The following is a 26,701-nucleotide window of genomic DNA, read 5'->3' on the forward strand; positions in this document are numbered from 1 at the left end:
TGGGGATCCAAATTCAGGTGCTTGGGCTAGCACAGTCCTGCGCTTCTGTTTTCGTTTTAACCCATTCCATGGGATGCTGCTACCCACATTCAGGATAGGTTCTCCCGGTGAAACATCTCTGGAAACCTCCTGACAGACAGTGACTTCAGCATAGCAGCCTGCAAATGCTAGAATTAATTAAATTCCAGCAGCCCTGAGCAGCTGGAAGCCTCATAGCTCTTCTCCTGCCGGTGTGCTATGTGAGCTCTGTCCATGGCTTGGTTTCCTGAGTCTGGATGCTGTGTGTCTGCCTGCCTTGGTCTGAGAGACGAAGCACAGTTGCTGCTGCTGTCACTGTTGGGGCTGGAAAAGTCCTGGGCATGTCCCTTTTATCTCCTGCACCCCCCTCTCTCCCTGCTCCTCCAGCTGTCCTAAGGCTGCCTGCTCCCAGAGTGGAGGGGAGGCGGGAGAGCGAGTGAGCGAGGCAGCCCAGGACCCAAGCTCCAGTCTCCCCTGCCTCTCCAAGCCATGGGCCCCCTGCCAGGTAAGGGCACTGGCCAAGGCCCAATGAGGGCAGGGCAGGCCCCTTTCCTCACGGGGCCTGCTCAGAGTTCAAGGGTTCTGAGAGATCATCCAGGCTTCCTTTAAACTGCTGCTGCAGCTGAGGCTGGAGTTTGGAGTTTGACCTGTGTGGAACCTTTCTCAGCAGCAGGCAAGGAGGCAGGGCCTCTACTGTCCTCTGCTGCAAAGAACAGGAAATCCCAGGGGGTCTCCCTTCTCACAGCCACTGCCTTCTGCCTCTGAAGTCCCTGAGAACCTAGGGCGGTACAGCCTGCAATCCTGAAGAAGGTAAGATCCCTCCTCCCTGAGACACCCACTGTCTGAACTGGGACGCTCCTCGGGTCTGAGGATTGGACAGCCGCTCTGGTCGAGCTCCCATCTGTGAACTTCGTGAAGTCAGAGAAGTTTCACTTGCTCTTGGCCTACGAAGTGCAGTTTGGGTGGGGGGAGGGTGTCAGCAGCTGACAGCATAGGCAGGGGTCTCAGCTCTTCTGTTCAGGATCATTTAGGGACAGAAACCTCAGGTTCTTTATCTGTCAGATGAGAATGTGGAGGTGAGCCTGGCTCAGTCCTCAGGTGTGGCAGAGAAGACTCTGTAGAGTAAGGAGGAGGACAGCTGCACCAGTCATAGGAATCTGAACGGCTACTGTTAATTAGTAAGGCAAAGCCAGGTCCTACATGCGCAGACCACCTACAGGGCCTGGATCCCTTCCAACTGCACAGCGAGGGTGGGTAAACAGACATCCCCTAAGGCCACTGAACAACGTGCTCAAGGTGACACAGAGAACAGGGCAAAGCTGAGATCCAGCCCCCATGGCCGTGAGCTGGTCAGCTCTGGAGAATGGTGGATAGACGATTCTGGAACTCTGCACTTGACAACTGCTGCCCTTGTCGGGATATTTGTTTGTAAGATTAGTGTTTATGGAGTGTCTGCTTTGGGGGCACAAGGTAAGGTAAGGCAGATGTTATCTCTGCCTTCCTGGTGCTCATAGTGCTGTGAGATGAGGAACTACAGGAGAGTTCTACGAACCATGTGCCAGGCTTCATTAAACTGTGAGCAAAATGACATTTGATATGAAAGGAACCTGACTTAGGCTGAGGTCAGGAAAAGGGCAGGTGGGATCTATGTCTGTTGATGTTTAAAGAATGAGTAGGGCTTTGTGAAACTGTGGGTAAAAGCATATCAGTCAGGGACTGGAAGCCAAGCACCCTGAGCTCATAGCAAGCTTTCAAAGAATTGACAGAACAAGCAAGCGATTTGATTTGGGTTCAGAGTCTTCTTTGGCTTCCAAAGCAGGGAGAAATCAAAAGGAATCTAAGGAAGCAGCAGGCAGGAAGAGAGAGAGAGAGTAGCTCCTGGCTCTGGGCTGGACAGGAGTTAGGATGATGGTTATTCAAGGTATGTTTTGGAAGTAGAGGAAAATAGAACTGCAGGTGAATAGATTCGGAGAACTAAGAAGGATATCGTCAATTGTTTGATGGATGCTTGTCTGCTCTACATCTTTGGCTCTTAGAAATAGTGCTTGGCATACCAAGACCCTCAGATATCACTTGTGGGATGTCTGGAAGGATATATAGATGGAACATAGATAGATGAATGGGTAAATAGATGGATGGATGGATGGATGAATGAATGGATGGGTGGATGGATGGATGGTCAGATGGATTCTTGGGTAGGTAGACATGTGGAAGGATGGATGGGTAGACAGATGGATATATGGATGTACAGATGGATGGATGGATGGATGGATGGATAAGTGGAGGGACAGATGGATTTTTGGGTGGATAGACACATGGAAAGATGGATGAATAAACTAGTAGATAACTGGGTGCATGGGAGGATGTGACTTAAGGATGCTTTGGGCTTCAGATGTAAGCAGTTAGTGACATGGTCAGAGTGTCAGAGGCACCAGCCTTCTGCTGAAGAGCTTGATCTCTGGCCTGTATTTGCTAATTTTGGATATCTGTGGGCATCTGTAAGAGAAGCCATGTTGGCATTTGAATGAACATGTCTGGGTTAAATAGATGATCTTGTGACTTCTGTTCTCTGGTATTTCGGGACAGGGCCATGCCCAAATGGGGTAGGTGGATGGAGAAGACTCATCTAAGCCCCCCAGTACGCCCATCTCTTACCCCCTGTAGCCCATTAGGGAAAACTGCCTTCTCTGCCACGCTTAGAAATTCTTCCCTCACCACCAGAACAGTGGTTTCTTTTTCTCCTAATGTGCTAGGATGAGTCTGTCCATAAGCCTTTTTCTTTAAGATTTATTTATTTTATGTATATGAGTATACTGTCTTCATGCACACCAGAAAAGGGCGTCAGATCCCATTACAGATGGTCGTAAGCTGGGAATTGAACTCAGGTCCTCCGGAAGAGCAGCCAGTGCTCTTAATCACTGAGCCACCTCTCCGGCCTCCATCAGCTCTTTTCTATTCTAAGCATCAAGAGGCCAGAACTCACAGAGGCCGGTGGGCTCCTTCTTCCGGTAGCCCTAGGCCCTCTCAGGTTTCCTGGCCTTGCAGTGGACCCTCTCCCCCTAAACAGGCTGGTCCACCCCCAACCTCCTTAGACAAGGCCAGTCACAGGGCCAGCTTGCGGCTATGAAATGTCAGGTTCCTGCTGAGGCACAGGAAGGAGCCTCGCTAGAGGCTTGGTGTCACTTCTGGGCGTCTCCTGCCAAAGTTTCCTATCTCGTGGTGGGTAGAAGTCAAAGAGTCAAACCTGGGCCGGGGCCTAGTTCAGTCATTTACCAGTGGTGCTTTACCTGTTAAGTGGAGGTTCCTAGAGGCCTGGCCTTGTAATGCTGAGTTGCAAATGAGATTCGCTTGCAAGCATCCAGGCTCCCTGGCCACAAAGTGCACACTCCTTTCTTTCTTCCCCACTGCTTGCATTTGAAGGGTGTGAACACAGCAAGCATCCTCTTCCAAACCATGTGAAGCAGCTCACTTGTTCACTGTGGTGGACACCTGACTGCCATTCCCATGTTATAGATGAGAAACAGCCTGGGCGGAGTTATTGCTCCAGCTAGGGGCAACAGTGAGACCTGAGCTCAGGTCCTGAAGTCTGCACAGTTGGTTTCCCAGGGGGCCTTTTGCCCATAGTTCAAATTTATAATTAGGTGGTAGTTGCCATTTTCTGCTGGTGCAAGGGAACCACTTCCTGCCTCCCCGCATGTGTTTGTTTTTTTGTTCTTTTGGTTTTTTTTTTTTTTCCTTCCTGGGAAACCTGCCAGCATCTTGGCAGAAGCATCAAATTTGACACTTTGTGCTGGGAGTGTCTCTAATGTACACAGGAAGGCATTAAGCTGCGAGCAATGGGATGTGAGTAACACTTTTTCCCCACCCCTTGTGAAAAGTTTGGAACACACAGAAGTTGTAAAGAATGTGATTCTCATCAGCGGACACACACAGGAGCCAGACTGAGACCAAAAAACCAGAAACAAAACAAAAACAAAACCCTGGAGCTAATATGGTTGGCCGCAGGTGGCTCTGACTTAGCTTGCTTTCCGGGTTTGGTTTCGCTTGCCCTTGCACTGTGGTGTGGAAAATTTTCGCATCTCCCTTAGCACAATCATTCTGTAAAAGGCCAGAAGGGAAGGGTGAGAGCTGTCCCTGCTTGACTGAGCTTCCTTTTGTGCTCTGGCCACTAGGCAACCTCAAGGGCAGCCTGTTCTGCTTGCAAAGAAAGCCTTTGTCAGGACTGGCTGCCCTCACCCCACCCCTCCGGAAAGGAGCTGGCAGGGGCTTTGAGAAGGGGATCGCAGGGCCCACCCATCACTTGGCCCTCTGAGGCAGGCTGGGTTCAAATAATCATGGTGCTCTGCTCAGAAGGCACTGAATGCAGCTCATTTCACTTGGTGGTTCTGGGCAAGGGCCTGGGGTGAAAACCACAGGGATGGAAGCAAGGTTGCCTCCCTAACTGTGGCAAGCGTGGTATACAGCTAATGCCTAATAGAACTTTGCTCTGCTGAGCCCCCAAAGTCAGATAGAGCTCACTGTGTAGAACCTGGCACCCAGGTGATAAGTAATGAATGTAGCTTTGGACTTCTGGGGACTAATACGGACCCTGGCACACAGTTGGTACCTACTAAATGTCTTACTAAGGGGCTGGAGAGATGGTTCAGTGGTTAAGACCCCTGGCTGCTCTTCTGGAGGCCTTGGGTTCAGTTTCTGGTACCACACAGTGCCTCATACCATCCTATAACCGGTGCCAGAGGATCCAGAGCTCTCTCCTGAGAGCACATGTGCATGTGCATCTATCCAGGCATATGCATGTAAAGTAAAATAAAACATTTTAAATGTCCTACTGCACGTCCAGGGCATAACATAGAATGTGCCGCATAGATGGTGCCAAACAAATACTTTACTGGGTCCTAAGTCCCAGCACAAATATGCCCGCAGGTACATCTGTGGGACAAATCAGTCAGGGAAGAAAGAGAGAGGAGAGGGAGGCAGAGGGAAGGGAAGAAAACAAAACAGACAGCTGCCTGGACACAGTGGCCTTCTGTCCTGCGTTCCAATAGCACCTGTGGCCTTGAATGGCACACCCAGGGCCTGCCCTGGTGCCTTGTTTCTTACCCACAGGCCAAAGGTATGACCAGGAGGGTGAAACGAGAGGGTGCCATTGGAGAGTACACAACATACTTTGCACTCAAGCTACTTGTCACTAAGCTCACAGTTGTACAGTGTGCTGTGGGTCACGACAGGTGCAGGGAGGCAGCCCTGGGTCCCCAGCATCTGCGGTTCGGCTCCTGTCCCCAACGTGAAGATGCAGCCTCCCAGCTCCAATGTCTCTGAATCACTTAGAAGCTGTGCCAGCCTCCCCCCTGCAGTGATGAAAGACTTGCTTATGTGTGGGCCCCTCAGTGCCTGGCAGGCAGTGGGCAGAAAGGGGTGGGGAGCAGGGGACACTGATGGCCCTGAGGGTTCAAACTAGGAGGCTGCTGTCCTTCCTCCTCCCCTCTTGCTTCTTTTCCTCTCCTGAGATTTCCTAGATCCACCCACCACTTTTCTCAGGTACAGCAACGATCCCTATCTGAATTGCATTCTGAGCTTCCCCAAAGTTCCCTGTTTCTGGAGCAGTGGGTCTGCCAAGCTGGGTCCCAGGCTGTCCCATCGCCTATGTGATTTCAGACAGGATGCTGCTACACCTCTAGGACCCACAACTTTCTCACCTCTCAAGGCAGTGAGAACATTTCCTACCCAGTGGGGCTTTGATCCTTAAGACAGCCCCCAAGCCCCATGGAGCTACCTTCTCCCCAAGCCTCCAGAGTCTTTCAGAGTTGGAATCTCCCACCCCCATCCCCATCCTAGAGCCTGTCTCTGGTCACATAACACCACAGCTCAGGTATCATCATCCCAGTCCACAGAAGCAAGGGGCCATAAACTCCAGACCTGCCTGGGCCTCAAGAGAGGGTGGAGCTGGATGGGAGCTTGCTTGCTTCTTCCTCATGTTTCATAGACTGTGAAACACAATGCCTGTCCTTCAATGCCTTCCTTCCTTTCCTTGTTTCCCTCTTTGCTATAAGAGCTTGTATTGGCACTTGCCCTTGTTTTCTCTTCCTTGGAGAGTCTCCTGCCCCAGATCTGCAAAGCTGGGAGTGCTGTTGCGTCAGGACTAAGAGCAAGGTCCTGCCTGGGGAAAGACAGTCAGGGCTGCACTTGCCGTGAGAGGGGCCTTGTAGGCCTCGGAGCATCCGTGGCTTCTCAACAAAGAGCCTACAATTAAGGGGCTATTTTAGCTCTCACCACTTGGGAGATGCTTCTGGCCTGTAGGGGCTCAAACGAGAGATGCTGCTCTGCGTCCTGTAATGCCCATGAAATCCAAAATAACTGCCCGGTCACACAAGATTCCTTGTGATTACCTTACACAAAAACAGTTTGAAAATGGGTCAAAGACTGGAGAGATGGCTCAGAGGTTAAGAGCACTGGCTCCTCTTCCAGTGGACTGAGTTTACAACCATCTGTAATGGGAGCTAATATCCTCTTCTGGTGTGTCTGAAGACAGCTATAATTTACTCATATACATTAGATAAATAAATCTTTAAAAAAAGAAAGAGAGAAAGAAGGAAAGAAAATGGGTCAAAGACCTGAATATAAAGCATAAAACTCTAGGTAGGATCTGACCAGGCCTTTTTAAAAGTCCTCCCTCAGTGTAGGGTGTACAGCAGGAGTCAATGTGTGGGACTGTGTATAATTGAGACACTTCTGCAAAGCAAAGAAAACCACCAGAGAGAAGAGACAACCTCAAGCATAGTGAAAATTACAGGGGATTACTACATAGAATATATAAAGAGCTACAAAAGTTAAATACCAAATGCCACAATCATCCAACCAGTGAACAGGCAAAATGAAAGGCCAGCTATGACACCATAGGGTAAACTGAGTCAGGCTGCAGGTGTGGCATCCACGATTAGGGTCCATGCTGATAGCAGCTTACGGGAGTCACAGAAAAAGAGTGGTTGAAGCAAAAGCAGGCTCCAGTGTTTTGTTTTTTTCCTCTTAATCCTGTGTATACATACCCCTTAGACAAAGCTTTTCCATTTAGGAAGAAAAATACTTCATAGTCACAAGTTAGACATTTTCTAAAAACAATCACCACAAAAACATTCTTTGAAAACAGATTAAAATCATTACACAAAAGGAAATTACAACAGGATTCTTATGTATTCCTTTTTTGAAACTTTTATCTAACTAAACAAATCTCATCTTTCCACAAGCTCATTGTAACTCCAAAGCAGTAATTCTCTCTCCATAGATTAATAAAGTTTAAGTAGGCCAAGTCTATAGAACAAGTTTCTCCCCATGCTTGGCTAAGGACAATCTGTCTTTACTAAGGAACTGGTCATTTGTCTTACGTCTTATTTTTGAAGTCTCGATTGGCTAGACTGTTCTCTATTTTTATACAGAACTGTTTATGCCGAATTTACAACCTTCTTATTTCCTGGTATACACCAATATCCCTAGATCACAAGATCAAGGAACTTGGGCCCAACCTAGAGTGAGTGCTTTCTTTATTTTCTTGCTACTACAATTACATGCTTGTAACGCATGAACGATCACTGTTCTCCTTGCTCTAACTCAAACGTCTCTCACCGTTCTATGAGAAAGGGACACATTCTATTCTTGATTCTGACTTTAAACTTTATGTCAACTACCATAACTCCCCAAAACTCCTTAAGTCAAACTAGGAATTCCAGAAAATCATGAATTCATCCAAACGGCGTTATCTCAAGAGCTTTCTCATCTTCGTGTTGATTTTCAGGAAAGTTGCCCAACAGAGTGGGCTGTTACCCAGGAGGTAATCACACCAGGCTGTAGGAAGTGAGGGTCTCCCGGTGTCCACTCACACCAAGCCAGATGAACAAGGAGTGTGGCAATGACAAACCTGAGATGCACATCAGTAGCAGGAAGCAATCCTGGGACAAAGTCTCTGGGGCCATGCCTTTTCTGAGTGCACCCACTGGGGTCCAGCAAGATGGTGGGCCATCTTCAGGGAGCTCACTTGCTCATCAACAGCTCTTTCTGTAGCGTGTCTATCAGAATAGAGATAGACATGACCAATAGATACTTGAGTAAATGATCAACAACCTGCAACTAGAAGGAAATTAAGATCAAAACTCATTTACGATTCCATCTCACTCATTATCTCACCATTGAGTAAAGCAAGTGTCCACAGACGCTGGCGGCGACACGGCAAAGAGGAACTCTGATGTTTGGAGAGCAAGCTGGTGTGGCCACTATGGGCATCAGCTAGCTGCTCCTTCAGAACCGAAAAGCAGAGCTACTGTGTGCTGTTCTGCTGGCCTGTGCAGGAAGGCTCAAAGTCAACATTCCACAGACGCACCAGCATGCCCTGTTTACTGCTGCACGCTCACAACAGCCACAGTAGGGAGTCTACCTTGATGCCCATCAACAGATGAAGACATAACGAAAATGGAATTTGAGGACTGGAGAGATGACTCCACAGATACGAGGATGCACTGCTGTTCCACAGGATCCAGGTTTGGTTCCCAACACCCACAGGGCGCAGCTCACAAGGCCTACAACCCCAGCTCCAAGGTTTGACCCCTGGATTAACCCCGTACTCGTGCGCACATACCACAGACAAAATTGCATAAATTAAATAAAAATAAATGATAAAAAGAAGGGAATTTTACTCAGTCACAAGGAAAGAAAGGATAACATCGGCAGGTTGGTGGATGGAGCTGGAGATCATCATGTTAAGCAAAAAAGCTGATACGGAAAGGCGGTCATTGCATGTCTTCCCGCATATACAGAGCCCAGACTTTATAAATGTAAATGGGACATGAGTGTAGAAGTAGAACTGTAAGAGGGAGGAGGGGGCAAGGATAAGGGGGGGAGTGTCCAGCAACAGTGGTCTCGCCTGCCCCCGTGGTTTCCCCACCAGCTGCTGCCAAACCGCTCACACTTCCCAGGCCACCCACCCCCTGTGGCTAGCCTGCAGAAAGCCAGCTAACACTAGCTCAGATCCCCTTAACCCCACAAAATGATAACACCAGAGACTTGTAATATACCAGCCAGATTTATAATGGTAAATCTCCAACCCCAAAATGTCCACACAAAGAACACAAAATTCAATCGACAGAAATGCAGGCTGCACGCCTAAGTGGGGCAAATGTCCTACACTGCTTATGGCCCATCTATGAAGTCCCTGGTTACCCGAGGCTTCTCCAGAGCGTGTGGGTCCACCCCATCTTCTTCTGGTTCCATCTTCTGTCTGTGTGTCCCATCTCATCTCCCTCTCTGTCTCTCCATCTCTCTTTCCCCTCTCTATACTTTTAGAATAGACAAAGTAGGAAGAGTTGGAGAATTAGAAACTATGAAAAGTTAAAAAGTGGTGAAATGGGACACATGGACTCCCCTGAGGAGACTACCAGGAGTCTAAGGGGGCTTGCATGGGCAGGGGACCTGGGCCTGCTCGTGAACTCATGCAAAATAAGGGAAAATGGAAAAATCTCAGATATACCAATGGAGTGATGCATTTTGTCTGACCTCACCTGAGTACAGGCACCCCTTTTGAGGGAGCAGAAAAAACAGGCAGCAATCCACAAACAATTTGGAAATAAATTTTATAAGTGACAAGAAAGCTGAAGGGGGGGTTGAGGGAAAGAAGAAAGCCAGTAGGAGGGAGGAGGATGGCCGGGTGACATGGGTAAGGGCCACAGTGTATATAAGTGAGAGCAAGGCAGTGAAGGCTGTTCCTGGTTAGGAGTGCTTGGCGAACTATCGCAAGGGCTGGAGTCTGAATCCCAGCACCCATGTGACAAGCCAGGCATTCTACAAAGGCCTGTAACTCCACACATGCACAGACACATGTATCTGCACACACACGATTGTGTGTGCGATACATACACACAATAAGTCAGACAACTAAAACATCAATAAGCAGGCTGGGCATGCCTAGAGTCTTGGTAGTTGAGAGCTAGATGCAGGAGGATCAGAGTAGGTTTAGGGTCAGCCTGGGCTACATAATAATTCAGGCTACACTATATAGCAGGATCCTCTCTCAAAGCAAAAGTGAAACAAACAAACCACTCAAAGAATCAATAGCATTGAGGAAGAGAGCTAGCTCTAAGGACCAAGAGTACACACACACACACACACACACACACACTTCCTCATCACCTCCCACCCCTGCTCAGGTGGGGTGCTTAGACCAAAAAGTCAATAGCACAGAGAAAGAAAAGCCAGCTCTAAGGACCAAGTGTGTCCTGTCCAGGTGACCAGGCCGCTTTCTGGAAGCTGCTTGTTTCTTCTACCCTGGGAGGACTCAGAAAAAGTGTTGTTTAATGAGGACCAGCTTTCACCAGATAGCAGCAAACTGTTGTCACCTTGATCTGCGGCTTCTCTAGAACTGTGGCCCACAGATTCATGCTATTGATAAATCATTCCAGGGGCTGGAGAGGTGACAGTGTCATTAAGATCATTTGCTACTCTTCCAAGGGCCTGGTTTAATTTACACCACTCATGCCATTGCCTATAATTCCAGTGCCAAAGGATCTGACATCTTCTGGCTCTGCCGACCCCTGCATGTCCACAATGCACATATATACACACTCAGGCACATACATGTACACAGAAGACAAACCTTTAAGATTTATGCAGGCCAAGGTTTGTTACAGCTGCAGTAACAGACCAACCAGCCTTTGCGGCCACCTTGTACTTCACCCAGGAGGAGCCATGGCCCTCACACTCACCCTCCTGCCCATCTCTGTTTGCTACTGGAGCCCATCTCTCCGTCCTCAACTGCTCATGCTGCCTTCCTTGTTGTAATTATCAGCATTTTACTGCAGTGCTGGGAATGGAACCTAGGCCTGGCACACTAGGCCAGAGCTCCACCTCCAGGCTGCATCCACAGGCCCTCCACTGCTTTATTAGAAATTCTTTAATGGCATTATTTAACCTGGAGCCAAGGTGTGAATTGGGGATATTGATCTTTCAGGACATGAGAGATCTTTATCATGACAATTTATACCACCGGACACCTAACATGTAGAGACCAGATGCAACACGTGTTGTGGCGGACAGAACGACCTCATAGCTAAGGCTTTCAGACATCCCAGACAGTCATGGGGCAAAAAGCCATGCTTGTAAGTATAAGTCTAGAACCTTCTTATGGAAGACACTAGTGTACTTGTTTTGCTTTTGTTTTTTGAGACAGGGTCTCTCTACATAGCCTTGGCTTTCCTGAAACTAACTATAAAGACCAGGTTGACCTTGCACTCACAGAGTTCCTCCTGTTTCTGTCTCCCTGTCTCTGGAATTAAAGATGTGCACCACTAATTACATCTAGTTGTGTACTTGTTTTTAATATTCACGGTATCATCTAAAATATTTTTCTTAGGACTCTTTTGTAAATGGGAAGCATGGTATATATCATATGATATGATCTTGTCATCTCAGCCCTTGGGAGGCAGTGACCGTAGGATCTTTGGGGTTTTCCAGCCAGTCAGACTAGCCTAATTGGTGAGTCACAGGTTCCACTGAGACACTATCAGTTTATAAATTTAAATATTTGCCTTCCTTCCTTCCTTACTTCCTTCCTTCCTTCCTTCCTTCCTTCCTTCCTTCCTTCCTTCCTTCCTTCCTGTGCGGGTCAACTTTTCATTCATTTGTCCCAAGCTGGAGTCATCTGGGAGAAGGGAACCTCAATTGGGTAAATGTTGCCATAAAGCTGGCTTCTAGACAAGACAAGAGCACTTTCTTAACTGACGACTGATGAAGGAGGACCCAGTTCACTGTGAGTGGTGCCTGGGGCAAACGGTTCTGGGTTCTATAAGAAAGCAAGCAGAGAAGACAGGAGGAGCAAGCCAGTAAGCAGCATCCCTCCATAGCATCTGCTTGAGCTTCTGACTTGGCGCCCCTCAGTGGACATGACCCAGGCTATGTAAGCCAAACAAACCCTCTCTTTTCCAGGTTGCCTTTGGCGGAGGTGCTTATTAGAGCAGTGGAAGGTAAGCTAGGGCTTCGTCTCGTTTTGTTTCGTTTTACAGTATGGGGGACTGTCTCAGCAGATGGTCATGGGGGTAGACAACGTGCCTCGCACAGCCTGTCTTCTGAATTCCTTCATGTAAAATAAGGGGCTCCTTGCCTCAGCCACTTAAAGAAGTAGTAAATATATAGTAAAGGAACAGGTGGTGGTGACCGTATTTGTGCAATGATGAAGTTCAAGGCTCTGCACTCAGTGTCAAACAGGCAGCTAGCCTTGGTGGCGCGCACCTGTGATCTCTGTTCTCAGGGGGCTCAGCTACAAGGTTGCAAGGTAAAGATTAGCTGCATTATGTAGTGAAAGCCCCTAGCAGGCTTGTAACCACAGATTTGTACTGTGTCATATCTGTAGCTTTACACAGCTTGCTCTGCCGGAATCCTTTTGACTTTCTCTTTGTTTCTCTGCCTGTCTCTGTTTCCCTCCCTTTCTCTCTCTGCCGCCTTCTTCCCTCCCTCCCTCCCTCCCTCCATCCCTCCCTTCCTCCCTCCCTCCCTCCCTCCCTCTCTCACTCCTTCCTTCCTTGTATGAATACAAGTACATGTGTGCTGCAAATATGTGTGCATGTATATGCACATGCATGTGGACACCGGAATTCATTTGGATCAAATTCAGGAGTCTTTCCTTAGGAACTGTCTACCTTGGTTTTTTGTTTGTTTGTTTGTTTGTTTGTTTGTTTGAGATAGTGTCTCAGTGGAACCTGTAGCTCACCAATTAGGCTAGTCTGACTGGCCGGCAAACCCAAAGATCCTACGGTCTCTGCCTCCCAAGGGCTGAGATGACAAGATCATATCACAATGCCCAAACTTTTCACAATGTTGTGTTTTTCCCTGGGGACAGGGATCAAGCTCACGCAGAGAACATTTTACACTGATCACTCCCCAGCTCCCAGAGCAGGAATTCTTAAAAGATCTGATTTGTCTGAGTGTCTGCATTTATGCCCCAGCCTGGAGGGGGTTCAGCGGAGACCTGGGAGGGGGTGAAAGAATGGGGAACAGGAGGCGCAAAGAAAGAGAGCAGATCAATTTTCTGATCAAGCTCTCAAATTTTCTGGGCAGTAGCTTAGAAAGCCCAAGCAAGCCGGAAGACCATGCAGGGCCCAAGGCCAATTTACTACTGTCACCACCCTCCCATTGTTCCTGTAACCCTGAACTGAAATTGCAGGTGTGCTGATAAGAACAGACAACTGGCTAGGTTTCTCTGAGGGTGTAAGTGGGCTTGATATTTCTAAAACATTCCTGAGACAGAGGGTGGGAGAGCCGGCTTGACTGTCCGCACAGAGTATGTCCCTGGGTGGATCTGTCCCTGTATTGGGCTGCACAGTGTAGATGGTGGTGCTGACTAGTCCCGGCCCCACGGCTGATAGGGGATCATGTAAACTATTTCCCATACCCCACTCAGAACCACCTAAGGATTTCTGTTGGATTCTCATTGTTGCTGCACCAAATCCCAGATTTAGTGGCTAAAACCGCACAGGCTTATTTATCATCTTGAGGTCTGGAGTTCAAAGCGCCAGGTGGTTCTTACTGAGCTCAAATCCAGGTACCAAGAGATGGCTGAGGAACTAGCCCAATGTGAAAGTACCTGGTGTGCAAGCACGAAAATCAGAGTTCAGATTCCCAGTGAACAGCTGTGTGGTGCCTGCTTGTAACGTCAGCTCTGAGAAGGACAGAGAAGGCAAATCCCTGGGCTCTCTGGGAAGCCAGTCTAGGCACTGGGTGAGCTCCAGGCTCAATGAGAGACCTTACCTCAAAACACAAGGTAGAGATAGCCAAGAAAAAGATTCCTGATGTTGACCTCTGCAGACTCCTACTGGCCCGTGCAGTGTCACATACGCAGGCACACCCACAGTTTACACACTGATGGCTATTCCAGGTTATCAACCTGACTAAATCTAGAAAGGGAGGGCACACCTGTGATCCAGAACTTGAGGCTGGAAGAAGACACAGGCCTTTGATCTGGATCTTGAGGCATAGTGGCCATGAAAATCTTAGGCCCAGGCAAGGTGGAACATACCTTTAATCCCAGGAGACAGAGACAAGCAGATCTCTGAGTTTAAGGCCAGCCTGGGAGAGACCCAGTTTCAAAATAAGAAAAATTTAGGTCCAGGCATGGTGGTACAAACCTTTAATCTGGGCCACACCTGCTGGAAGCCTACATAAGGACAATGGAAGAAGGAAGGGTTCATTCTTCTTTGCCTGCTTGCACCTACTAACCAGCAAGCACATCTGTTGGAACCTACTTCTTCAAGATTCCATCTCATACAGAAGACCAGCTGAAACACACAGACTGCAGACTGTAAGTCATTCCAATAAATCCCCTTAATATATAGAGACGTTTCATAAGTTCTGTGACTCTAGAGAACCCTGACTAATACAGAAGTTGGCACTTGGAGTGGTTCTAGAGGAACAGAACTATAAGGATGAATCTTTTAAGTATCTGGAGTAGGCTTTATAATTTGGCAGCACCTTCTCTCTCTTTTTCCATTTATTTATTTGTTTATTCATGGTACATCCCAGTTGCTGCCCACCCTACTGAGTTCTCCCTTCTCCTCTGTTATATATGTGTCAGGGGGCTTGGTCCAGCCCGTGCATGCTCTTTGGTTTGTGGCTCAGTTTCTGAGAGTCCCCAAGGATCCAGGTTAGTTGGCTCTGTTGGTCTTCCTGTGGAGTTCCTATCCTCTTCGGGGCCCTCAATTCTTCTCCAAACTCTTCCATAAGAGTTCCCAAGCTCCTTCTAGTGTTTGACTGTGGGTCTCTGCATCTGTTTCAGTCATCTTCTGGGTGGATCCTCTCAGAGGACAGTTATGATAGGCTCCTATGTGCAAACATAACAGAGTATCATTAATACTGCCAGAGATTGGTGTTTGCCCATGGGATGGGTCTCAAGTTGGACCAGTTATTGGTTGGCCATTCTCTCGGTCTCTGTTCCACCTCTGTCCCTGCATTTCTTGTAGACAGCACACATTTTGTGTCAAAAGTTTTGTCTGTGGGTTGTCCTTATCCCTCCACTGGGGGGTCCTGCCTTTGCCAGCACCTTCTAATTCACCAGCATCTTCAGCTAGTGAAACCTCTCCAGTCACCCTCTCCTAGGAGCTTAGAGAATATTGGAAGCCAATGGTGGAAACTATATTTCAAACTTAAAGAAGTAAAGGCCTTTGATTATGTTTATTTATCAATTCTGAATGGCAATGGCTTAAATGACCTGGTATATGAAACTTTCTGCAGTTTGGGGGAAAATAAGGAAAATGATTTCACTGGTTGGTTGTTCTTAGCATTTCTGTATAAATTGATAAAAGAATGAACTGCATAAAAAAAACTGACCAGCTCCACATGCAAATAAACAATCTAAATGTGCCCGTGAGGAGAATCTTCTCTCCAGCAGCCATAGAGCTTAAGTTGCAGAAAATCAAACTGAAGACCTCATGAGAAGTGTCTTAGCCAGGGTTTCTATTCCTGCACAAAATATCATGACCAAGACGCAAGCTGTGGAGGAAATGGTTTATTACACTTCCACATTGCTGTTCATCACCAAAGGAAGTCAGGACTGGAACTTACACAGGGTAGGAACCTGGAGGCAGGAGCTGAGGCAGGCCATGAAGTGCTGCTTATTGGATTGCTTTCCCTGGCTTGTTCAGCTTGCTTTCTTATAGAATCCAAGGCATGCCCAGGGATGGCATCGCCCATAATGGGTCCTCCCACCCTTGATCACTAATTGAGAAAATGCCTTACAGCTGGATCTCATGGGCATTTCCTCAAGGGAGGCTCCTTTCTCTGTGATAACTCCAGCTTGTGCCAAGTTGACACACAAAACCAGCCGGTTCAGCAAGTTTGGTTGAATTACAGTTGAAAATTCAAGTCTCAGCCTCAGAGGGCGTCAGCAGCTAAAGTAAGGGCGTTAATTGGCAAAGAATGGGATCCTGTAACTTGGGATAGGGATGTGTGGGAGGACCCTGTTGAAGCTGAGAACTTTGAGTCCTCAGAGTCTCAAAGGTTTACCTCACCTGATGAAGTAGTTCCCTCAGTTCCATCTCTTGAAATTTTGGCCATTTCGCCTGAAGAAATTAATACTTCATTGCCTGATAAACCAGCAGTGATTTTTCTTTGAAGAAAGTGCCAGGAAAGACAATACTGATATTCCCCAAGACCCACCAATAGTTGCCTCTAGACCTCTAACCAGACTCAAGGCAAAGCAGGCTCCTTGAAAGGAGGGAAAACTGTAGTCTATGAGGAAGTGTGCTACATTACTTAGGAGCTTCAGTGTCTTAGTTAGGGTTTCCTTTGCTGTGAAGAGACACCATGACCAAGGCAACTCTTATAAAGGACAACATTTCATTGGGGCTGGTTCACAGGTTCAGAGGGTTAGTTCATTATTGTCAACTGAGAAGCATGGCAGCGTCCTAGCAGTCAGGCAGGCTTGGTGCGGGAGGAGCTGAGAGTTCTACACCTTTTTCTTTCTTTCTTTTTTTTTCCAGGGGAGTGGGGGTGTTCACTTCATGGAGTGTGGCAGAAGAGGGCATCAGATCCCATTACAGATGGTTGTGAGTCACCATGCAGTTTCTGGGAATTGAACTCAGGACCTCTGGAAGAGCAATCAATGCTTTTAACTTATGAGCCACCTCTCCAGCCTTCTACATCTTGATCTGAAGGGATCCCTGACAGGACAGTCTTCTAGGCAGTAGGAGGAGGGTCTCAAAGCCCACCCCCACAGTGATACCTCCTCCAACAAGGCCACGCCTCCTAATAATGCTACTCCTGGGTCAAGCATATTCAAGTCATCACAATGAGTTTAATAATTCACTCAAGCAGAAGTCTGGGGAACATGTGCGGGAATGGACTTCAGGGTGTAGAATAATGGTGGAAGGCTGAGTTTATTGGTATAAATCCTCTGAGTGGAGATTCTAGGTTTAATATGGAAGCTTCCCATTTAAAAGAGTTGTCCGAAGTTTGTTTGGATGGTTGGCTGAAGTCTTTATCAGAGGACGGCCTACTGAAGAGGAGTTGGAGATGCCTGATATTCCTTGGCTTAGTGTGGATGAAGGGATTTTAAGGCTTAGGGAAATTGCAATGCTAGAGTGGGTACACTATGTATAACCTAATCTTCCATCAGATTGGAAGGCCTAGAATACATGGCCTTCACAAATCCTATAAGATACAAACTGGTGACAAGGACACCAGCACATTTGAAGAGTTTTGTTGTCACCCTTTTCCTTGTGCCAGACCTTAGGGTTGGAGACGCTGCTGCTCAGTGGATGAATTAAATGCAATGGGTTTAACTGGGCCCTGAGGTAGCAGGGACTGGGTGCCAGCACTGAGCGCGTTGTAGTTATTATAATGGCCAGCATAGGCAAAACAACATTCATAGTCACCTAACTCATGATGGTCAGCACAGGTGAGGTCAATTTTATAATGGCATGACTTGTTCAGACCTTTGGTACTGGTTAACTACTCATGGTGTTTTCAGGCATGAAACAGATAAGAAGCCTATAGCATGTCTGATCTGTATAAGCAGAAAAATTCTCAAATGAAGGGAAGTCTACATTGAATCATAGCAAAAGGCAATCTCGGCCAGTGAATCAATTTCCAGACTTGAGCCAGTTTGCAGACCCAGAATCCCTTGAATGAAGGGATGGCCAGGTTCCCCTGAGGAAGGATCCTGCTAAAACATTTAAAAGTTTTACTGTTAGCCTTTCAACTGTTCTTCCCCAGAGGGACCTACTGTCTTTTACAAGGGTAACTGTACACTGGGGAAAGGAAATAACCAGACTTTCTGGGGTCTCTTGGATACTGGTTCTGAATTGATGCTGATTCCAGGCGATCCCAAGAAACACTGTGGCCCTCCAGTTAAAGTAGGGGCTTATGGAGGCCAGGTGATTAATGGAGTTTTGGCTGATGTCTAATGACTTACAGTAGGTCCAGTAGGTCCCTGAACACATCCTCTGGTCATTCCCCCAGTTCCAGAATGTATAATTAGGATAGATATATGTAGAAATTGGCAGAGATCTTACATTGGTTCTCTGACCTGTGGGGTGAGGCTATTATGGTTGGAAAGGCTAAATGGAAGCCTTCAGAGTTGCCTCTGCCAAAGAAAATAGTGAATCAGAACAGTGTGGTATTCCTGGAGGAGTTGCAGAAACTAATGTCACCATCAAGGACTTAAAAGATACAGGGTTGGAGATTCCCACCTCATCTCTCTTTAGCTCTCCTATCTGGTCAGTGCAGCAAACAGATGGATTGTGGAGAATGACCATTGACTACTGAAAACTAAGTCAGGTAGTAACTCTGACTGCAGCTGCTGTACCAGATGTAGTTTCCTTACTTGAGCAAATCAGCACATCTCCTGGTACCTGGTACACAGCTATTGATCTAGCAGATGCCATTTTCTTACTGCCTGTCCACAGGGACAACCAGAAACAGTTTGCTTTCAGCTGGCAAGGCCAGCAGTATACCTTTATAGTTTTGCCTCAAGGATTATACTAACTCTCCTGCCCTGTGTCACAGCTTAGTTAGAGGGGATCTTGATCGTCTGTCTTCTCTGCCAAATTCACACTGGTGTACTGTGTAGACAAGATTACACTGGTTGGACAAAATGAGCAGAAGGAAGCAACCGCTTTGGACTCGTTGGCAAATAACACTGTACCCAGATCAGAGGATGGGATGCTGGTTATTGTTTTCTTTGGGATGTGGAATATGATTTGTGTCAAGTTGACAAGGGGTGGACTGGGATGGTTATTCCCAGCTGCGAACTTGACTATTTGGAATGAACTACATACCCTCTGCTGGAGGCCAGTGTAAGGACAATGGAAGGAGGGGCTCGTGCTTCACCTGCTTTCAATTGTTTTGCCAGCACACCCACTGGACGCCTACTTCATCAGGATTCCAGCTGATGCAGAAGATCAGCCGAAACATCCAGCCTGTAGGACTGACCAGCTACTAGACTCTTGGACTTCCCATCACAGCTGCCCATTTTGGGATTAGTCGGACTGCAGACCGTGAGTCATTCCAACAAATTCCCTTAATATACAGAGACATCCCATAAGTTCTGTGTCTCTAGAGAACCCTAATACACACACCTTCTACCATACACATAGGCACCTACACATGCCTTGAGTACCCTCTACCACACATACACACACACACACACACACACACACACACACACACACACACACACACACAAACACACACACACAGGCCTCAGCAGAGCTGAGTTCTTTCTGGAGGCCCTGGGTCAGATTCTTCACATTTGCTTTGTGAGCTTCTAGAAGTCACTTGCATCCCTTGGCTCAGGGCCCATCATCCCATGCTCAAAGCCAGCGATGCTGAGCTGAGCCTTCTTACCCTATCACTTCTCTGGCCCTTCTGATTCTGTGCCACTTGTGATTGCATTAGAAGCTCCCAGCTGTGCCGGGATCATCCTATTTTAAGGTCAACTGGCTAGCATACAATCATACAACCATACAATCACAGGTTCTGGAAATTAGACATTATCCAGCCAGGTCTCTCATAAATTGCCTATGTTAAAGCAGTCTTCGGAGAAGTGGTTTCTTTTTCTTTTTTTTTTTTTTTTGGTTCTTTTTTTCGGAGCTGGGGACCAAACCCAGGGCCTTGCACTTCCTAGGTAAGTGCTCTACCACTGAGCTAAATCCCCAGCCCTGGAGAAGTGGTTTCTAATAGTAGTTCTAAGCATGGATTCTAGAGCAAGGTCATTCAGCTTCGAGCCCAACCCTTCCACTTGAATTGTGTTTCCTGGACAAGCTGCTTAACAATTCTGTCTTAACTCCTAGGAAATAAGGATGATAACAAAGAGTCCACTCTGCAGTGTAGAAAAACACTTTAGAGGGAGTCCGGGCAGACAGTGGATGCTGTGTGCATATTAAATATAAACAATTTATGGAAGGATGCAGCATTAGAACAAGACTGCCTCCTCTTATTTCACTCTGGCCATGTGCTTACTAAGCAGAAGCAGAAGAGTGTGCTGACTAGTTTTTTTTATTATTGTTATTTTTCATCCATTCAACACAAACATGACATATGGGAAGACAGAGTTTCAGTTGAGAAACTGCCTTCATCCGACTGACCTGGGAGCAAGTCTGTGGCCCATTCTCCTGATTTAATGATTGATGTGGAAGGGTGGAGCTCACCATGGTCAGTGCCACCCTAAGCAGGTGATCCTGGATAGTATAAGAGAGCAGGCTGAGTAAGCCGTGGGGAACAAGCTAGTAAGTAACATTTCTCTGTGGCCTTTGCATCAGCTCCTGTCTCCAGGTTCCTGCATGATTTCCTGTCCTGACTTCCCTCAGTGATGTGCTGTGATATGGAAGTGCGAGCCAAATGAACCTTTTCCTCCTCAAGTTGCATTTGGTCCTGGTGTTTATTACAGCAATAGAAAGCAAACTGAGATAGCTGGGAAGAGAGAATCTCACTTGGAGATCACCTCCATCAGGCTAGCCTGTGGTCATGTCTGTGAAATATGTTCTTAACTGCTGATTAGAGTGGTTCGGTCCAGTCTACTGTGGGCCGTGCCATCTCTGGAAGGTAGGCCTGGACTGTATAAGAAAGGCAGCTCCATGTGAGCCTAGGAGAGAGCCATGGTCTCTCCTTCAGCTTCTGCACCGAGCATGGTTCAGAGATGGACCACAACATATATGAGGAGATAAACCGTTTCCTCTCCAAGTTACGTTTGGTCTCGGTGTTTGTCACAGCAACAGAAACTAGACCAGGACAAAAAACATGCTGGAACTTTCTTTTTAATTTTCTCTTTCTGACAGGGTCTCACTATGTAGTCCAGGCTGACCTCACATTCAGCAATCCTCCAAAGTGTTGGGATTGCTAACATGCCTGGTGTTGTCTGTACTCTTTGAATTGTTTGTTCTTACCTTTTGCTGAGTGAATAGTTGAATTGTTAAAACAAAAACAAATCCAAACAAGCAAATCAGCTGCAGTGGTGTGAGTTTCTATGAATTTTCTGAGTAGATGGAAGAGTGGATAGTCAGAGGGATGGATCTGACTTCCCAAAGCCCTGTCTCCACTAGATCTCCATCTAGGTATCTCTCTGTCTATGCCTCTGTCTCTCTCTGTCTCTGTGTCTCTGTCTGTATGTCTGTCTGTCCATCTCTCCCTCTCTCCCTCTCTCCCTCCATCCCTCCCTCCCTCTCCCCACCCCCATGTGGCTTGGGGGGCAGCCACAGGTCAAATGAAGAAAAGAATCTAATGTTGCTTTGCTTTCCCCAGGACTGAGAAGTCATTCAGCACCATGGAGAGTACCACCTCCAGCCCTCAGCCTCCACCATCTGATGCCCTGGAGGCCTTTCCCCAGAAGAGCATGGAGCCTGCGGACATTGTTGTCTTGGTTCTGTACTTCCTCTTTGTCCTGGCTGTTGGATTATGGGTAAGCCAGGAGATGAGGCGAGAGATGGGGCAAGGTGAAAATATCTGGCCAAAACCCCAGAGTAAAAGCCTATTGGTTGGGAAAACACGATACCAAGAAGGGAAGAAGTAAACTATAGCAATTAGGACTTAAAACATGTGCAGGCAGGTGATCTCTGTGAGTTCAAGGCATTCTGGTTTATATAGCAAGTTCCAGGACAGCCGTGGATACACAGTGAGATGATATATATTATATATATATCACATATATGCATGTATGTATGCATGTAATATAGTTACAGTCACATGGTTCAAAACTTATAGTAGCTTAATAAATATCATGTCAAGTTTTACTATGACCATTTCCTTCAATGTGACCACAATTATTAACTCATGAGCTTTGGACATACTATTTATTAATATATTCTTCCAGGTTTAAAGGCAAATCAAAACAAATTATATGTACTTTGGAGACAAAGTCTTGCCACATAGTCCAGTCTGCCTTCAAACTGTGGGCCTCTTGTCTTAGCCTCTGGAATGCTGGAATTACAGGTGTGCAATATCATGCCCAGACAGCAAACATTCTGTGTGTGTGTGTGTGTGTGTGTGTGTCTGAGAGACAGAGACAGAGAGACAGAGACAGAGAGACAGAGAAACAGAGAATGAGAAGGAGACAGAGAAATGGAGCAAATGTATGTATGCATGTGTGCATGCATGTGAGAGAAATACAGAGATATAGAAAGCATTGTGTTTGTGAGAGAGACAGACAGAGCAAATGTTAGTGTGTGTATGGGGGGGTATAGTGTGTGTGTGTGTGTGAAAGAGAGAGAGAGAGAAAGCAAGAGAGAGAGAAAAGATTAATGTGTGTGTACATGTGTGTGTTCAGTGTGTGTGTATATGTATGTGTAATGTGTATATGTGTGTTTGTGTGTGCACATATGTGTAGTGTGTGTACATATGTATATTGTGTGTAGTGTGTACATGTGTGTAGTACATGTGTGTGTGTATATAGTTTATATACATGTGTGTACATATGTGGGTAGTATATGTGTTTGTGTATGTGTATGCATGTATAGTGTGTGTATATATGTGTGTATGTGTACATGTGTGTATACATGTGTGTTTGTGCGTATATAGTTTGTATACATGTGTGTACATATGTAGGTAGTGTATGTTTGTGTATGTGTATGCATGTATAGTGTGTGTACATATGTGTGTAGTGTGTATGTGTGTACAGTATGTGTACATGTGTGTGTAGTATATGTGTGTTTGTGAGTGTACATGTGTGTAGTGTATGTGTGTGTGTACATGTGTATACATGTGTATGTGTGGTGTATTGTGTTTGTGTGTGGTGTGTGCATGTGTGTGGTGTGTGTATGTGTGGTGTATTGTGTTTGTGTGTGGTGTGTGCATGTGTGTGGTGTGTGTATGTGTGTGTACATGTGTGTGTATGTGTACATGTGTGTGCACATGTGTGTGTGCTCTGTCCTCTTTTTGCTAACCTTGCTGTTTCCGCCCAGCTCTGTCTCCTGGACATCTTTGCATCAGCGCATAGAACCATCTTCATTGTCTTAAAAGTTGCAGGGTGTTCCTGCAGATGCTTCCAGTGTGACTTATGCAGTGACCTGTGCTGAGGGCTTTTGTTCTCCTGTTTCTTACCACAGCACTGTAATGGTGCAACTGTTCACCCTGTTGTTCTGGAGTGATGCTATGCAGGATACTTTTGCTACAGAAGACTTGTCAGGCTACCAGACAGCACACATTTGTAATATGGCAGCTGCTATCAGATGTCCTCTTTGAGCTAGTTTTAGTCTGCACCTCAACAGTGATATATGCCAGCCTGCTTACCACCCTCAGTAGCAATGTATTGCTTGCATTTTGCCAACCTGATGAGGGAAAAGGATATCTCAGGGCATTGTTAGCACTTGCTTATAATGAATGAGGCTGGATATCCTTCCATAGGGTATGTTTAAGAACCACTTCTGGGGTCTGGCAAGATGGCTCTGTGGGTAATGACACTTGCGACCAAATCTATGAACCTGAGTTTGATCCCTAGAACTGACCTGGTGAAGGGAGAGAACTGAATCCCGCAAACTGATCCCATTACAGATGGTTGTGGTTGCTGGGAATTGAACTCAGGACCTCTGGAAGAGCAGTCGGTGCTCTTAAGCACTGAGCCATCTCTCCAGCCCCCGAGGTCCTATTTATATTCCCAGTGCAATACAAACTGGACATAGTGATGTACAGTTGTAATCCCAACACCTAAAGGGTGTAAGCAGGAAGATCAGGAGTTCAGGTCACCTTCAGCTACACAGAGACTTCGATACCAAGCCTAGGCTACATGAGACCCTGGAGAGGGGGGTGGTATGAGAATGAGCCACTTATGTTCCTTCCAAACCTCATGTTGGATTTTAGTCTCTGTGCGATGGCATTAAGAGGCAGCACCTTCAGGAAGTAATTGTCAGAAGGGTGGAGCATTATAAGAGAGATAAAGATATTGGCCAGTCTTTTTGGTGCCCTTCTTCTCTCTTATCACGTGAGGGAGGACACAGAGGAGACTGCATCTAGAGGGACAGGCCCTCCAGAGGTTGGACCTGCTGGCACCTTGACCTATGACCCTCAGAACTGTGAGAGAGATATTTTCATTTTTACAGACCCCTGTCTCTGGGTACTATGTTACAGCATCGTGGAGATACTGGAACTTCAGGCTCAGCCTTCCACAGCTGTGCTACAAACAGCAACCCGGTAGGGGTGGACGGAGGTGCACTGTTCGCTGTGCACGGTACACGCCTTTAATCACAGCACTCGGGAGGCAGAGGCAGGCAGATCTCTGAGTTATACTAGCCTGATCTACATAGCGAGTTCCAGGCCAGTCCATGCTATGTTGTGAACCCATCTCAAAATGTAAAGTAAAAAAGTATTAAATGTATTTTAAGAAACAATTTAGTGACGGATGTGGTGATTCATGCGTTTAATCCCAGCACTTGGGAGGCAGAGGGAGGAGGAATCTTTGAGAGTTCAAGTCCAGCTTGGTTTACAAAGAGAGTTTCAGGACAGCTAGAGAAACCCTACCTTGAAAAAATTGAGAAAGAAAGAAAGAAAGAAAGAAAGAAAGAAAGAAAGATAAGAAAAGGAAAGAAAAGAAAAAGAAAGGAAGGAAGGAGCTGGTGCCTATGGAGAACCTCACAGAAACAGTGTATAGAACATTGAAAACAATGAACAATGAAATTTGCAGATGCCACTGGCAAGCCGCAGGTGTGCAGCTCAGAGCCTAGACGACATGCAGGGCATCCCAAACATGTGAATCGGGCACTGGCAGGACTATCTAAAGATAGTCACGTCAAAATTTCAGTCAGATAAAATGAATCTCCGTCCAAATGTGCGCTTGCAGTTCACAGCCTCTGCTCTCTTCAGATGGCCGATCGTGGCATTCTCCTCACCCAGCCCTCTTCTTCTTTGCAGTCCACGGTGAGGACCAAACGAGACACAGTGAAAGGCTACTTCCTGGCTGGAGGTGACATGGTGTGGTGGCCAGTAAGTGGTCTCTGGTTTAATTAATCTCTTCTGTGGTAGATGCTTGCTTAGTGTGTACAAGGCTCTGGTTCCCATTCAAGCACTGCAAAACTGTATGTTTTAGGTCATTTCTCAAAGACTCTTCAACTCAACTAGAAAAAACTTGATCCAACTTAAATTTATTTATACAGAAAGAATCTGTCATCCCATCTACAGGACAGCTGCAGAGATTCAATTTACCAACATTGCTATGACAGGAGAACCTAGCTTTTCAAACGTTCTCTCCCTTCTGTTGATCTAGCATCTACCTGCCATCTGTCTAGCAATCAGTGCACATACACCCTCTGTCACTTGTCTATCCATCCATCAATCCATCCATCATCTGTTACCTGCCTGTCACTTATCTGCTTTAGCCTCTCTCCTTCTCTAAGGTCCCTACAGACAAATGCCTTCAGCTCCACAAGAACATCACTCCAGACTCTTCATCCACCTCCAGGTCCAGGCCAGCATGTAAAGATGTAAAGAGCATCTGCCTCCCTCCCTGGCAGTTTCCCTGGTAACTGCTGTATCCCTGATTGCATCTCAAGCTCATCACTGTAGCAGTTGCTATGGCTAGGGTAGACTGCTGCTCTGCCTGGGCTTGAGCCTGGATGTCGCACTCAACACCTGACCTAAGGAGTTCACGCTGAGCTGTATGTCGGAATGAAAATGGATGCTGTTCATGGGACCACGCGGACTGGATGTTGAAGGCACAGATAGCAAGCACAACAGTCCAATTAGCTATTCTTTTTTTAAGTGGATCTTCAGACACTGTCAAACACACACACACACACACACACACACACACACACACACACACGCATGCACATACACAGGCACACACACTTTGCTGAGCTGGGAGCAGAACTGGTTTGCATCACGAGGTATTTACCTGTAATCAACCACGGACACTGCAGACACTTTCTCAAGTGCACTCAGACACAAATCAGACACATAGGATGAAATGAGCTCACTTTATCCCCCCACCTGTCTTTGTCCTTTTTAAGAGCTTGGAGTCGGGACATTTCTCCAGGCCCAGCTTCATGAGCTCTCTCATTCATCTCCCCACAGGTGGGTGCATCCTTGTTTGCCAGCAATGTTGGAAGTGGACACTTCATTGGCCTAGCAGGGTCTGGTGCTGCTGTGGGCATTTCTGTTGCTGCCTATGAGCTTAATGTGAGTTTTGCCACGATACAGACATCTCCTCTTTGTTCTGCAGTAGAAACCAGGGGAGGCATAAGAATACTTACTTGGTACTTTAAAAGTGAATGGCATTTTTAGTTAAGCAGACAGGAGGCTTCGAGGTATCTGCTTGGTGGGGACCTATAGGGCCACAACCCCAAAAATCAAGAGGATGAGGGCTCAGGATGCTTGCTTGCCTATGTAGGAAGTGGCAGGAAGCAGCTGACAGAAGGCATAGCTGTGTATTTTAAGCATCAGTTGACCATCACCGAAATGTCATGTCCCTGGAGACACAGATGCATTCTTCACATTCCTTTCCATTGGAAGCATCTCACAGAGGAGCTTTTCCTAGGGGTGCGTGTATTGTTCATAATCACAAGTATTTGTAGGTGCTTACCCTGTGCCAGCCACAGACTTATATGTCACATACACTCTCACACAGTAAGGGTCCCCTACAGGCTAGAACCAGGTGGCCTCAGCAGTCACACTCAAGCTGTGTGACTGTGGTCAAGTTGCTTGACTTTTCTGAACCTCCTGTGTACATTAGGGG

At 46.8% G+C, this 26,701-nt stretch overlaps 1 protein-coding gene across 2 annotated transcripts in view; it reads left to right on the forward strand.

Moving 5' to 3' along the window:
* Window positions 1-229: 229 nt before the first annotated feature.
* Slc5a11 (solute carrier family 5 member 11) overlaps window positions 230-26,701 on the forward strand; it is a 59,683-nt gene continuing 33,211 nt past the window's right edge. The window contains exons 1-5 of one of the 2 annotated variants that reach the window (XM_006230186.5): window positions 230-828; window positions 18,896-19,040; window positions 21,283-21,439; window positions 24,880-24,951; window positions 26,041-26,145. In XM_006230186.5, the coding sequence (XP_006230248.1) occupies window positions 21,305-21,439; window positions 24,880-24,951; window positions 26,041-26,145 (312 nt within the window). In that variant the 5' untranslated portion in view covers window positions 230-828; window positions 18,896-19,040; window positions 21,283-21,304. Of the gene's footprint in view, window positions 829-18,895; window positions 19,041-21,282; window positions 21,440-24,879; window positions 24,952-26,040; window positions 26,146-26,701 lie in introns of those variants that run through there. The other variant, NM_001100482.2, reaches the window with a different exon arrangement.

This window comes from Rattus norvegicus, chromosome 1 (genome assembly GCF_036323735.1).
Source record: "Rattus norvegicus strain BN/NHsdMcwi chromosome 1, GRCr8, whole genome shotgun sequence".
In the NCBI taxonomy this organism is placed as follows: domain Eukaryota; kingdom Metazoa; phylum Chordata; class Mammalia; order Rodentia; family Muridae; genus Rattus; species Rattus norvegicus.